Source organism: Pelophylax lessonae (genome assembly GCF_965119305.1).
Source record: "Pelophylax lessonae genome assembly, chromosome: 2".
Classification (NCBI taxonomy): Eukaryota; Metazoa; Chordata; class Amphibia; order Anura; family Ranidae; genus Pelophylax; species Pelophylax lessonae.
In genome coordinates, this window is record NC_138769.1 from 481,394,859 (window position 1) to 481,410,621 (window position 15,763).

General features: G+C 40.6%; 1 protein-coding gene across 1 annotated transcript in view; it reads right to left on the reverse strand.

The window, feature by feature from the left end:
• Positions 1-15,763, reverse strand: part of RMP64 (ribonuclease MRP subunit p64) — a 30,342-nt gene that overhangs the window by 5,073 nt on the left and 9,506 nt on the right. The window contains exons 3-8 of the mRNA XM_082247193.1: positions 14,570-14,646; positions 13,036-13,167; positions 9,026-9,103; positions 3,533-3,870; positions 2,024-2,082; positions 598-848 (exon numbers count right to left, since the gene is read on the reverse strand). Coding sequence (XP_082103319.1) covers positions 598-848; positions 2,024-2,082; positions 3,533-3,870; positions 9,026-9,103; positions 13,036-13,167; positions 14,570-14,646 — 935 coding nt within the window. The remainder of the gene's footprint in view (positions 1-597; positions 849-2,023; positions 2,083-3,532; positions 3,871-9,025; positions 9,104-13,035; positions 13,168-14,569; positions 14,647-15,763) is intronic.

Genomic DNA, 15,763 nt, shown 5'->3' on the forward strand with positions numbered 1-15,763 from the left:
CTTCTGTTCCTAACACATTTCCCAGTCCATATCAGTTTAGATATCCAGCATGAGATTTTTCCCCATTAAGATCTGATTTTCAAAGTGTTCCTTTCATTTTTTCGAGCAGTATATAGGATTTCATGCACAGCTTCATTACGTGGATTAGTAAAAATGCTGATTACTAGTGCGGTTTTGTTCAAATCAAAAGACAGTGCAAATTACCTAGGACTCCTACATCATCCAATGCCCCTTTATGCTTTTTTTTATTGACTGGAGTGTATATGGTTTTGCACCCTAATTTTTTGGCAGACGAATGTTTCATTGAAGATCAATGGACATGGGTTAAAGCCTATGTTCATGCACTTTGCATTGCACATCAACCATTGATTTCAATGGAAACAAGGCATTAAAACAGATGTGTAGATCTAAAACTTTGCAGTGTTTATTTACTTGCACCGGTCTTCAGAAAGCAAAAGAACTATGTTCACTCCTGGACACAAATATAAACTGATTTTGATCAATTATGATGCATAAAAAAAAAAAAAATATATATGCTTTGATTATAAAATGTTTAATATAGTGATGAGACAGATTTACAGGTACAGTCATACACACCTGTGCCCCAGAAATTCTGCTTGCTGCAGTCTGTTGCTGTGAAGGTATTTGTATCTGAAGAACATCGCTTCTCTTCTCAATTTTTTTTTCCTACACCATCTAACTGCATAAAGGAGTTTCTCGGACAGAATTTTGAAACTGGAGGCTTCCTGAATCTTGGGCAATATATGCTTAATGCACTTCCTTTGATTAGGAGATAATGGCTTTGGTTTTCTCTTGAGTTTACCAAACAGTTCTTTTGAATTTAGGACCTATTGTACAAAATGTAACATCAACAATATTAAAATAGGCCAAAAACAGCAAGGCTCCTAACATTAAATCTACATCCAACCCAACCAATTACTGCTGCATTGGTATTATGCCACAAGTTCACAATAAAAAAATAAAATAAAAAATCTATAGAAAATATTTAAGCTCAAGTACTCAACTAAATTAAAACCAATTTTTAAACCTATGAAAAAATAGATTATATAGGAACAACATTATCTAAGTGCTGTTAGTAGTACGTTCGTATAATACCAGATATAGCTATTACTGTCAGGATCACTGGTGTTGCGGTTTCTGAGGATTTAAAGGATGGCAAGGAACCAGAATGTAGATTCTGATACCAACCCAGAGAATCACTTAAAGTGGTTGTAAACCTTTGTTCCTCTTTCAGCAGGAGTCACTTCTGACAAGTTTTCCTGAAACAACGAGAAAAACGGTGGCAGGGGAGGCAGCTTTAGCAGATTGACAGCCTCAACTCTGTTCCTGTGTGCAGGGGGTGTGTCACTTTCCTCCAATCAGCTCTCAAAACTCTCCTTACTGGGCTCTGCAGAGTGTAATTTTAGCTCTTCACTCCCCTTTTTTTGATCTCTCGGACAAGCCTTATCTGAACTTTGACAAGAGAAGATAAACAGGTACAACTTACGTAGGAGGATTTGTTTTATCTCTGTGTATCACCTGATGCCAATTACTTCACTGGGTATATGCAAGGGTTTACAACCACTTTATTGGGGACATTAAATTCTAAAAGGCAGAACCCACCTTCAACAAGACAGAAGTGCCAGCACTCCCTTCAACAAGACAGAAGTGCCAGCAGAGTGCATACCCACATTACAGTCTCACACCTCCTGTCACAAAATGGTAACTCCTCTAGTCACACTGCCCAAAAACACTAATTGAAAAAACTAATAATGGTTATTCTCTCACAGCTGATGTGGCAGAACTGAAAAACCCAACCACAGAGCACTCACAATTGCAATCTATGTGTCACACAAGACATTTAATGTAACTTTCTTCAGCCAATACTAAACTGAAATGTAAACAATGTAGAAACAGTCTGTACTAATGTTCATAAGGCTTTTATTAGTCTTCAAGCTGGTCTACAAGTGACCAAGGACACAGTAGTTGGTCCCATTCACAGAGAATAGTCATTTTTACTTACTTGGAAATGGTTACCCTCTGATGCTAGTAATTCTTTCACATCAAGTTCATCAAGCTTGTCTGCATGTGACAAAGGACAAGATAGGTTTAAAAGTTGGTCACACTTAAATAAAAAAATAAAAAAGTTAGAAATAAAAATTTTTTAAAAAATCCTAGACAGTACCACAGCCTTTATAAATCAAGGCAGTACTTCTTACATGTTTATCCTCACATTCCAACCATTATAATTATCCCAAAATGGTCATATAGGAAGTTATTGGGTGCGAATCAACCATCATCCTACGTTCACAATTAAAAAAGTGTAATCTCGGTCGGGATGCTACCTATACAGAAAAAAACCACTGTAACTATCCTGCTCCCCTATATGAATACAGGCTAGTAGAGGTATTCATATACCAACACTGAAGAAGTTGCTACAGGCTCATTTTTAGGGCCAGCCATGTGACCAAATGCAAGGACACCAATCACGCAAGCTCTTTTAAATGCAGAGAATGCTGAGAAGGGCAATAAGACAATCAGCTCCTTTTTAAAGGCCCATGCGCATTGGGCTTATTGTAGGGAATATGGTCGCACAGTGTAAAAGAGCCCTTTTGTGTGGCACCTGGGAGCCATATATGCCATGTAATTCTACCCATAATAATGTTTTACAGAATACACTGTTCAAGGGTATATACGTGCAAACGTCGGTACTTGTGTTTTAACACGAACATGTATGTATTTCCCAGAAGTCTTGCATTAGGGGAAATACGAATATATGCATGACTGTGTAACACAAGTACGGGCTCTTTCACATGGAGCGGACCGCATTGCGATCCGCTCCGGCACTTTTTTTTTTTTTGCGGATGATATACGGACATAATGTAAGTCTATGGGCATTGCGGATGTCAGCGGATGACACCGCCGACATCCGATTTTGCTTCCTTTCCGTTTTTTGAATGGAGGAAAAATAGGGTTCTGTTCCGCTCCAAAAAACGGAACAGAACTGAAAGGAAGAAAATCGGATGTCAGCGGATGGTATTCCGCTGACATCCGCAATGCCATTGACTTACATTATGTCCGTAAATCATCCGCAAAAAAAATAGGATGATTTGTGGACATACGGAGTGCCCGTGTGAAAGGGCCCTACCAGTGTTTACATATGCTTACACATGTACAGCGTAATAGGTAATACAATTTTACGGGCAAAATTACACAGTAGATGTGGTTCCTTGGTGCCACAAATACAGGTGTATTGTACACCGAATGTTTTAAAATATGCCCATGCGCATAAGCAGTAAAAAGGGCAGTACAGTGGTTTGTGTATATGCTCACATTATAAATACTATGGTTCACAATTTTCCAAATTAAAAATAAAATAACAAAAAAAGGAATACTATGTATGGACAGCACATCATTCCATAAAATACATATTACCTATAAAAATATAGAGTTGTTGCTTTTGTTTTCTAAGGTTATAGGCTCCAATTATTTAATAACTTATTTTTCATACTTCACACTGCCATATTATTACCTCGGTTTAATCTCTTAACTTGTTGCCCCAAATCGATAACGCTTCCCTTTGCTTCTTTTGGTTTCGTAGTACTTGGCGGTTTTAACGCTTCAGTAACCAAATCACTTGGTTTGAAAATGTCATTCAGCAGTTGTATTGAGCCCTTCTTTGTGAACATTTTTGGTAGTTTTCTGTTCATTAAATCACTGAACACAGGGCCAAGGTAATCTTCAATCTTGACAGGAAACTCAAAGTCCTTAAAGTAAGGCATTCTCTGAAATGCTGACACCTCAAGTTGTACCAATATTTGTGCACTGTATAGGGAGATAAGCCTTTTCAGAACTCCTCGATACAGAACCCTAAAAAAATAAGAACACTGCATATCAAATAAATCATATATATTGTATCATGACATGATTTTTAAATGCACTAGAACCATTCATACTGATCTTTTTTTTTTTGCTTCAGTTAAAGATTAACTCGAGTTAAAGAGGAAGTAAAATGCTGCCTCTTTTTTTCCCCTTTTTCCTGACCTGCAAAGTAAAGGCATAATGTGCTAGTTTGCGCCGCATACTAGCACATCATGTGCAACTTACCTGCAAACGAAGCCCTCGTCACTGCTGGAGGCCGCATCCATCTTCGCCCGCCTTCCTTCAGAGTCTGCGGACTCCGGCTGTGTGACTGGGCGGAGCAGCGTGAAACTCCTGCCGCGCAGGAGCCGCTGGTCACGGCACGGGTGCCTGTTCCTTCAGAGCGCATGAGCCAATGACACCATCAGCGGCATATACAGTAAATATCTCCGAAATTACGCATGTTTAGGAGATATTTACATTACCTATAGGTAAGCCTGATTATAGGAGTACCTATAGGTACCAACAATCCATGGAAGTTTACTTCCTCTTTAAGTCCACTGCCTAACAGTCCTAAGTGCCCGCATGAAATCAACTTGCAGCCCAACAAATGAAAATTTAATTTCAAAGCATACTATTTCTCCTGCACCAGAGGCCCAGACATGAAACAAGAAATCATTAAATGATACCAATATATAAGAATCCACCCCTTCTTTGCCCTCCCTCAACTCAGCAGCAAAGCTGACACTCTGCTTTGTCCATAGTACCAATGTGAAAATAGTGATCGGAACATAGACAAGCAACTTTTAAAATGTTACTATGGCCAACAGGTTTACTTTAAAACAACCTAAGCTCTCTCATTTGCCCAAGACCCTTCTACGTTGTAAAAACAGTTATACTAGAGCCTAGTTCACACTGCCTTCAGCTTGTATAAAAATAGTGTGTACAATCACATTTTACAGTTTATAAAAGTTAAACACAGATCATATTAGGAGCAAGGATGGTCCATATAACCAGGCTGCTATCAGGCTAGGGTAATCTTTAGCACTACTTATAGCTTGTTGAATACCTACTAAAGCCTAACAGCTTGTCTAAAAAATGACAGCCAGGTCTCCAATAAGCGGCTCTTTAAATGCTTTGTAAAAATTGCTCAAAGCTTGTTGTGCACACTGCTCTTTGAGAAGATGAAGACTGCAAGAATAAGGCCATAAAGAGACCCGGTCATCAGATCATTAATTTCAACAAAAAACGTCCAGTAAAGTTATTTGCCTGAAAAGCTTTTCTTGGGTAGACATCCAAAAGCCCCAATATTGCTGCTGGGTTCTGCCATCTTGGATGTGATGTCAGCAGTGCCACTCAGAGCTGTCACTCAAGTGACACTATAATACTCCCCTATGCTCTCCCTCCCAGCAACTACATAAAGATTGTAGGGAGGTGAGGGGCTGAGCAGTGGGTCAGCATAGAGAGTAATTAAAACACTCCCAAAAGAGGAGAGGGCTATGACATGCGGGGGGAACTGTGCAAGGGAATTGGCTATTTTCTAAACTTTTTTAGGAGAGTCCAAAGGTGCAATACAATAATTTATGGAAAGGAAAAATGCTGCGAGCAAGGATGAAAATATCGGATTTTGTGCTTTTGACCCTTCTACGTTTAAAGTACTGTACATGGAAAGCCTAGCAATAAATGTACTATATATGCAAAAAAATACCTGTTGATTCTGTTGAAAATTCAGAGCCCTCTTGCATCTTTACATTCTTACATTCTTCCTGCACTATTTAAAAAGGAGTCTAATCAGCTCTGCCTTGCCTAAACTGCAAACCCCACTCCCCTGTTGGGGAGAAAAAGAAAGGAGATGGTAAAGAATATTTAAGAAATAGACAACTGGGCAGGGCTGACACCATTCCCTTCAATTTAAAACTGATGTCAAGCTTTACTTTCACTTTATATAGATCAGGAGTTCCCAAACTGTGGGCCGCTACCCACTGGTGGGTCACGCTGGGCGGACCCGCTCAAACTATAGCAAGCTGGATCCGCTGCCTTTCCATAAAAAAAGGGCTGCGGCCGGCCCATGTCCACTGCGCATGCGTCATCGCAAGCGCTCGGGAAGGCCCGTACACGTTTGGGCAGGCGGCGCATGCGGAGTGACGCAGCGGCAAGCGGAAGGAAGGCGCCTCAGGGGTGGGTAAGCCAGACCCCTCCTGCACCATGCTCACAGCCCATCATCTCCTGCCGATTTCCCACAGCCCCTGCACCATGCCCACAGCTCCTGCACCATGCCCACAGCCCCTGCATCTCCTGTACCATGCCCACAGCCCTTGCATCTCCTGTACCATGCCCACAGCCCTTGCATCACGTGTGGTGCCTAGCGGACGAAAGAGCGGGACACAGCACTTCTGTCTGTCAATCTACACTGTCTGTCAGAATCTACACTCAGTGAGTAATCATTTCTATGCAATGTTTTGCAAATGTTATGCCTTTGTTTGTGCCAATTATATGCCCCTAAAGCGTATTGCCATGTTGTGCCAATTTTATGCCCCAACATCCCCCTTGCTTTAAAATATGCATTAATATTATTTGCATTTTTATAGCACCAAAAAATTCTGTAGCACTTAATATTCAATTGCAAGCACATGGGTCCCGAAAAATAACTGTATTCAGAAGTGGGTCTCGGCCCAAAAAAATTTGGGAATCCCTGATATAGATCATTGGGGAAAGCTGGCCCAAAACAAACTATTTCCTTCACTAATGTGTGCGCTCACTGAGTGCACTGTTTAAACTTTATATAGCCTCAGCTACATTCAGTACACTGCACTGTGTTCTGGGTGAGAGATGAAACCCTCCTGTTGTCTAACACTCCCAACAAAATGTATGTCGGGTTGAGTGGTAGTCAGCCATTTATAGGCAGCTTTGTATTCTATCATACAAAGCTTCCTTTGATTGGCTAAGTTGGAAAGGCGCACTGATGATGTCAAGATCTCCGATTTGGCCAATCAAAGGAAACTTTGTATGCATTGATAGCCATTCACAGGGAGCTTTGCATTTTGTTCCAGGTGTGAGATGGGAAGGTCTCCTCTCACACCCATAACACATCGCTGTATACTGTATTTAGCTGAGGCTACATAAAGTTTATACAGCACCTCCAGCGGGTGCACATATTCATGAAGAAAAAAAAAAAAGTTTGTTTGGGTCATCTAGGCCCAAACAAACCATATAAAGTGAGAGTAAAGCTGGACCTTAGCTTTAGGAAAGACAGTGTAGTGTAAGCCCACAAAAGGCAATTCTGAGCAGAGTAGATTTCTACCAGGATGAACATATTTTTTATGGATAAAATGTGAGGAAATGTGAAGGAAATATGAATGTATTGTAGAGATGTACAGCATTTTTATTTTGCTGTGACTTTTTAAAGTTCTGTGAGAATCATAGTGTAGACCCCTGTAGTTTCTGCGTATATGCGTAGTTATCTTCCAGGGGGGCACACCCCAAAAACCAGGGCACTCGGAGGCAAATACTGCATTACTGTGTGGCTCCACTCACTCTTATGCCTCCTATACCTCATGACTGACTTATTACTAGGACTGTAGCTCCAATGTCCAATTGTGACATGAAAGAGGGGGGAAGAGCCAACTTTCTAACGAAAAGTCAGTATTGCATAAAAGTGTGCCCAGGCACTCTGGAAGGTAACTGTAGATGTTGCCATGCATTAAAGCCCACCTCCAGACAACTAATAAAATTATCACTTGCAGCGAAGCTGTACCCACACTGCAATGGTTAATTGCTTGTTTAGGTCTAAGGGAACAATAAAAAGATTGTTACCCAATTCTCCTCTTCTCTGCACAACATCTTCTCTCCCATGCTCCAGCGGTCTAGTGTCCTGAAGTGATCAAGACCAAAGCAGGGTCCATAGCCCTAAACTGGATGTGATGACACAGAGACAGACCACTGCTAGAGCATGGAGGAGTGCCATTTGCCAGAGGGGCACAGGACTATGTAAATTAAAAAAAAAAAAAAAAAAGTTTTCTCCTTTCCCCTACACAAAATGTGCAATTAACCTCTGCAGTGTGGGCATGGTCAAAAATAGGGGGGTACCAACAGTCTTCCTGTAGGGGGCCCGACACACAGGAGGGCCCAGGCAGGTGGAGGGATCAGTGCAGCAGTTGATTACAAAAGGATGCCCTGAGGAGCTCTCTGAGCAGCAGCTGAAAGCCAGCAGGAGGAAGAAACAATCAGGGCATCTTTCCTGTGTGAAATGTACAGATAGCTCATGTGCAAATTGCGCAAACACATGTATATAAATAGGGTCAGTACTCATATGTAAATCACCCACTATTTATATGTAAATTAAGTCTACATCTAAAAACCTGCAGGTATTCATATGCAAGTCACCCCCCTTTCTCTGCATGCTGCCCACCTTCCGGCTGCTGCAGGTACACAGGGGGATGGAAAGCACAGTAGGGGGATCTGTACCAATCATTCCTGTGTCCATTAAAGCGGTAGTATTGGAGTATACTTAAATGTTACCTACAGGTAAGCCTATGATAAGGCTTACCTGTAAGTAAAATGAATATCTCCTAAACCTGCACGGATTAGGAGATGTTCGCCCTGCATCCAGCCGCTGACACCAGCGGCGCATTCGTTCTGAAGGTCCGGAACATGACAGCTCCCTCAGCGGTGTCCGGGCGACGGTGCCGTGGGCTTCGTTCAAAGGTATATGCATACTAGCTCATTATGCTTTAGTTTATGAAGGATCAGGATCCTCCATCTCCTGTTCATTCTCTGCTGAGGTTAAAAAGGAAGGAATTGAAGAAATCTGTGTCCTCATTTTCTTTCTCTGTCTGTTTAGACCCCCAGTATGTCACACTTGCCCCCCCCGACAGCATTGTAAAAAAAAAAAAAAAACACATCCAGATAGAAATCCTGGGTGCCCCGTACAGCCTAACAGCAGCCATGAGAGTGGAAACAGCTCCACTGCAAGAAATGGCTTAAAATTTTCTTGAAGATGAACTTTATCATCCTAAAATTTTACAAAAAAAAAAAAAATGAAAATATAAAAAACACAAAAACAAACACAAAACAACAACAATACAAAAGGTGATTTACATAGCTTAAACAGCAGAATTTCCCAACTTTATTTAAAGTATTCAGTATATGACGTTTAGGTACAAACCATAAGCGGCTCAGCAATCCCAACTGTACAACATTTAGAACTATAAACTCTTCCAAGTTCAAGTGCTGCAAACATAAGCTGTTTTACGGGATAAAGGAATAATATCCAAACTGATTTTTTTTGCAAATTTGTTTTACATATATCAAAATAAGTAAGGATTCAGACTAATGGAATTGAGATTTCAGTTTTTAAAACAAATGGGCAGAAAACTAGTTAACCAGTCTACATACTAAAACAGACAGAACAGAATTTAAACTGGAACTCTAGGAAAAACGATAGGATAATCATTTTATGTTTCAAGCAGCACCAGCAATTGGGCCAGCAAGCGAGGCAATGGGGTTGATTTACTAGAACTGGAGAGTGCAAAATCTACTTCAGCTGTGCATGGTAGCCAATCAGCTTCTAACTTCAGCTTGTTAACCACTTCTGGACCGGAAGGAGTTAGCCCCTAATGACCAGGCCATTTTTTTGCGATCCGGCACTGCGTTACTTTAACGGACAATTGTGCAGTCGTGCGACGCTGTACCTAAATAACATTGATGTCCTTTTTTTTCCCCTCACAAATAGAGCTTTCTTTTGGTTGTATACGATTACCTGTGCAATTTTTTTTTTTTGTGCGCTATTAAAAAAAAAAAAAAAAAAGCGACAATTCTGAAAAAAAAAAAACCCTTGTTGCTATAGAACATTCCCAAAAAAATAATAATTTTTAAAAATCTAATTTTTTTCATCCTTTTAGGCCAAAATTGTATTCTGCTAAAAAAAATCATAAGTGTATTTTGATTGGTTTGCACAAAAGTCATCGCATCTACAAAACTAGGGGAAAGATGTAATTTTTTTTTTTTAAACTAGTAATGGCGGCGATCAGCGATTTTTAGTGGGACCGCAACATTGCAACAGACAGCTCGGACCCCTGACATTTGACACTTGTAAGGGGGGGGGGGGGTACCGGTGACATTACTACTGTAATAATGACACTGGCAGGGAAGGGGTAAACCTAGGGGTGATTAAAGTGTTAAGTGTGAGCCTAGGGGAGTGTTTTCTAACTGTATGGGGGAGGGACATGTGAAATGACCACAGAGACCTGTGATCCTATATAGGGGGATCACAGGCACTCTGATCATTTCAGAGAGAACTGACAGCTGTGTTTACAACAGCTGACCGTCCTCTTAGCAGGGAGCAATTGCAGGTGCCCGGCAGCAATCACGGCTGCCGGTCCCATGAATCGGCATCCTCACTGCCTAGTGGGGCGGGAGCACTTGCCCCCGCAGCGCTCCCGCAAATCGCCGTACAGAACAGGGATTCGCGTAGCCGAGCCAGCCTGCCACAGTATATATGCGGCGAGTGGTCTGCAAGTGGTTAAAGCAGAGTTCCACCCAAAAGTGTAAGTATCTGTCTTCCCCCTCTTGACAGGTAATCTTCCCCGCTTTCATCGGACCTCACAGCGGCGAGGTACATCAGAAGTTCGGCCCTCCTCCTCCTTCCCTGCCAACAGGTCATTCAGAAAGCGCAGAACGCTTTGCGCAAGTTCTCTTTCCTCCCAGTCCCCCACCCCCCCCCCCCCCTGCAGTCTTCTGGGATATGAACAGGTTTGTAGCTTCTGACTTATTTTTCTGATAGGTGGCTGGAACTCCACTTTAAGCTTTGACAAAAAACCTGGAAGAGGATTAGTTTCTATACAGAGCTGCACCAGATTTAGCACTCTCCAGTTTTAGTAAATGAAGCCCAATCTATCCCCAAAAACAAGAGACAGATATAAAATCCTGTTTAATATTTCTTTTATCAGAAAAAAAAGTGTTTCTATTATTGTCCCTATTGGGAAGATTCCCTCTCACTTTCTGTCCTAGTTGGCCCTCTGCACAGGCTTTCAGTTAACCACTTGCTGACCGCCCCACACAGATTTACTGCGGCAGGGTGGCTCGGCTGCGCATAATCACGTAGATCTACGTGATTATGTGCACGTGGATTTGTTGGAGCAGCGCTCCTGCTGTGATAAGACACAGCGGGAGCCAGACTGCAGGATCTGGCCGACGGCCTCCTGCGATCTTCAGTTAGAATGACAGAAGAGCCGCCTGCCTATGTAAACAAAGCAGGCGGCTTTTCTGTCAGAGAGGCAGGGAAAGATCCTGTGATTCAGCTAACCTGAATCACTGATCTCTCTCTGCCTCTGTCCAACCCATCCCCCCCCCCCCCCCCCACACACACACACACACACACACAGTCAGTAAGCACTATTAGGCATACACTTAACCCCTTCCCTGCCAGTGTCATTTATACAGTAAGTGCATATTATTCAGCACTGATTACTGTATTAATTTCACTGGTCCCCAAAAAGTGTCAAAAATGTCAGTTAGGGGCCCGATCTGTCCGCCGAAATGTCGCAGCCCCGCAAAAAAAAAAAAAAAAAAAATTGCTGATTTCCGCAATTACTAATAAAAACAAATAAAGTCCAAAAATCTATCCCGTAGTTTGTAAACGCTATAACTTTTTAACTTTTGCGCAAACCAATTAAAATACGCTTTTTGGGATTTTTATCTTTTTTTCTAAATTGTCGCTTTTTTTGTTTATTGCGTAAAATCTAAAAACCGCTGATGTGATCAAATACCACCAAAAGAAAGCTCTATTTGTGGGAAAAATCAATCATCAATTGTATTTGGGTGCAGAGTCGCACGACCGCACAATTGTCAGTTAAAGCAATGTAGTGCCAAATTGCAAAAAATGGCCTGGTCATTAAGGGGGTAAAACCTTCCGCAGCTGAAGTGGTTAAAGAGCTGAGTCAATTTCAAATTTGAGAAAATACCTGCACGCGATCACGGGAGGGGTTTGGGGGTCGGGGGAACTTAACGGGGGGTAGGAGGGTTGCTTAGCAACATGTTACACCCTAAATTCATGTGTAACATGTTGCTAAGGGTGGAGTTAGCCTTTAAAGATTACAAGTCATTGCTTGATTTTTTTTTTTTTTTTGTGGCACTGACATAATCTTTATACTTGAACATGTAAATGCAATCCAAGCACCCCATTTCTCAACTGGCTGTTTTGTGCCTCCTATTTCAATAGTGACTGCAAAAAAAAGAAAAAAAATCCATGCATTTATGTGGTCCGGAATACTGACTGCAACAAATTATAGGCACGGATTTTATATATATATATATATATATATATATATATATATATATATATATATATATATATATATATATATATATATATATATATATATATATATATATACACACACACACATATACATATACACACACACCAAGCTGCCCCTAGCATTCACTAAGCTTTCATACTACCAGTAAGACAGGGAAGGTGCTATTGGCAGACCAATTCCTTTTATTACCTTTGTTTTCATGAGAACCTTACCAACTATGCTGCCACAAATTCCTATATGACTACACTGCTGCCTGGTTTGCCCTGTGTCTGTATTCGAGATGCACCAAAAATTCTGTGGCCAAAACATATTGGCCAAAAAGGATTTTGCTGTGCTTATGGTGTGTTTTTCATAGGTCATGTGACTCAAAAACCACATCAAAAACGCAACACATATGCAGGATGGATGCATCCTTGCTGCATTTTCAATGCATTTCAACGGGGAGGCGCGTTTTTGGTTCGTTTTTTTTTTAAATGACCAAAAATGCAGCAAGCAAGGTTTTTTAATACCACAATCGAAGAGCAACAAACCAGTGTGAAGATATACATAGAATTTAAATGGAATGTATTTTTCTTGCGCTAAAAAAGGTACTGATTATGGGACAATAAATTCATATTAATTTAAATTCATGATATTAAAATTAAAAAGTCAACTTAATAAAAAAAAAAAATTATTTATTTATTTTTTTTTTTTTTTATTAAAAACTCTCATTTTCAATTCCATTATTGGTCATGTGCATCCCGCATTTTTGGATTCAGCACCAAAATTTCCATTTGATGCACCTCTGGTCTGTACATATGAATTGTTTTCTGCAATCGCACAAATCAGAAAAGAACCAAGACATAGGAAAGGATACTGGAAAGCCTTGCAGCAGCAATCCATGAGACGTAGTAATAACTTACAAGCACCCAAAATCTTCATAGACACTAGCTCCATTATAGGCTGGCTAGGAACAAGGACACAGCTTCCAGTTTTCAGCTCGGTTTTACTGAAGAGAGAACAAAAAAAAAAAAAGGTTTTATTTAAAATGTATGATTGGTCTACATTTACAAGGACTACTGATGGGAAAATGTTGTCTTAAACTAATTGGGGACAGGTGCTCTTGCTACAACCACCCCCCACCGACTAAGTTCCACCATGATCCTACACTGCCTCTATCGCAGCCCTCCAGAAATACTTACTACATCTGGGTACGAAGGAGGTTGGGACCACCTCCCCTTCCTCATCGGTTGCAGATGCTCAGGTCTGAATAGCCAATTACCAGGCACAGGTTGAGGGAGTTTACACAGAGTTATGACAGAGAAGCATGCAGAAAGCAAGGATCAGTAGGTGGGGGGTTATTATTTCAAGTGACAGAAGATCTATGATGTACAAGTCAAGGACATTGATGTCACAATTGCTTAAAAACACATTACCACAAAAATAAAAAATGTTATATTTAGCTATCATATGTCAGTTTAAAAAAAAAAAACCATCCGTGTCACGGTATGGTAATTATTGTTATCATAATCATATTTGTAACATAATCATATTTGTCTTACTTACATCCAAAGAGTTTAGGATAGATGTGGAAAGGGATAGAAACCCCTGTCAGGTTTTCTTGTCACCGGATTACAGTGAGAATATTGTTTCAATATAGACACCTGTTCTGGTGACAACCATGTATGAGGGAAATGCCCTTTGCTTTGTAGAGATTTCTTCTGACTTCCTGTTTCTCCAAAAGGAGGGAAAAAATTAATCAACTGGGGTTGTAGCCCTTTCATAATCCAAAACTTAAAAAAAAAATGGTCATAGACACAAAGTGAAGAAGAATACAGCTGACAGTGAGCTAACTAAATGCCTTGGCACAAAGGGAACGTCAGAAAAAACCTCCACAAGTTTAAAACGACCGTAGGTAGGGCCAGTTCACAACACATGCAGTCCAGTGCGTTTTTTTTTTCCTGAATCAAAAATGCATTGATGGTAGGTTATATGGTTTTCAATGGCATAGTTTACACCACTGCAGCGCATTCCAGTTCCAGAGAAAAAAAAAATATTACATTTCTCCTGCACTAAACTATTCTGGAACGGGGTAAAGCACATCTAAAATGCACCAGACTCCAGAACAGTGATAAAAAAATAAAAAAGCATCTGGAATGCATCAAAAATGCATTCAAAAGTGCATGCAGAAATGCACCTGAAATAGTTGCAGGTTGACTAGTTTCCGAGTAAGCACAATGTCTGTGCGAAACGCGTAAACCTGCAACTATTGCTTATGTCCTGGTGGTAGCATGTACAGTCTTTAATAAATATTTTTAGACGGCAGTGTTGTGGAGCCGAATTCCATTTGTTTTCATATATAACTTGCTAAAAATAATGTAGGAAGGGAAGGGAGGATATACCAAACATACTTTGGACACAAGTCCAACATCTCTTGTATGGAAGCTTCCAAGCCCATAGCGCGTATCCGCCTTACACATTGCTGCACCTAGGGGGAAGATGGAAAAAAAAAAAAAAAAAAAGTCAGAAACAAAAAGAAAGAAGAAGAAGGACTGCAAAGTTAGCCTGTAGCTGAAACTAAACATGTTTTATTAACCACTTGATCTTTGGAAGATTTACCCCCCTTCATGACCAGCGCATTTTTGTGATACAGCACTGTGTTACTTTATTTGACAATTGCGTGGTCATGCCACACTGCACCCAAATTAAATGTATGTCCTTTTTTTCACACAAATGGAGCTTACTTTTGGTGGTATTTAACCACCTCTGCATTTTTTATTCTCCGCTTTGCAGAGACACAGGATCCATGCCTTCCCTCCTGTCAGAACAGCAATCTGCCCTGATGATCGGCGGGTATCAGCAACCATCGAGTCCGTGGCACCCACTGATCAGCTACCGCTGTGTATAATCATGCCCGCCCCCTACCCGGAAGTGCAGCATCACGTATATGTACACACAATTCTGCGCACAGCAGCCACCCTGTAACAGTAAAAAACTGCTACAGGATGGTCGGCAAGTGGTTAATGGGTCACTTACAGGCAAGAAAATACGATGATATTGTGGTTTGTTCCCAAAGCACGCATTACCAAGGAACGTCAGAAACTTTACATAAATACTTAAAGCTAGCAATCTGATGATCACTAGAACTAAATTGTATTTAAGGTTCTGGTTCTCTGAAAAGCAAAGCAAATGAAGACTTTTTTTTTTTTTTTAATAAAATTGGTTATTTACGTAAGGTTTTTCTACTATTCACTCAAAGAATATGGTTTACAAGAGTTCATTCATTTACAGTATCATGTCCCCTGACCTCAACCATCTTAAAGCTACATATAGAAACATAAAAAGCACATTCCCCTAGTAAAAACAGCTAATAAATTTTAAAGGTGAAGTACTACAGATGGAACTTCAGATAAAGTATTTAAATGAAAAACTTTCCACATTGAACTCTAAACTGCCCGGGGAAAGTCCATATGATGGACAGGGCGCATGATATGCACACAAACGCAGCCATGTGGGGAGGGGGGAGGAAAAATAAAAATAAAAAAAAAAAAAAAAAAAAAAAAACACACACACACACACACACACACAGAAAAAAACACACAACA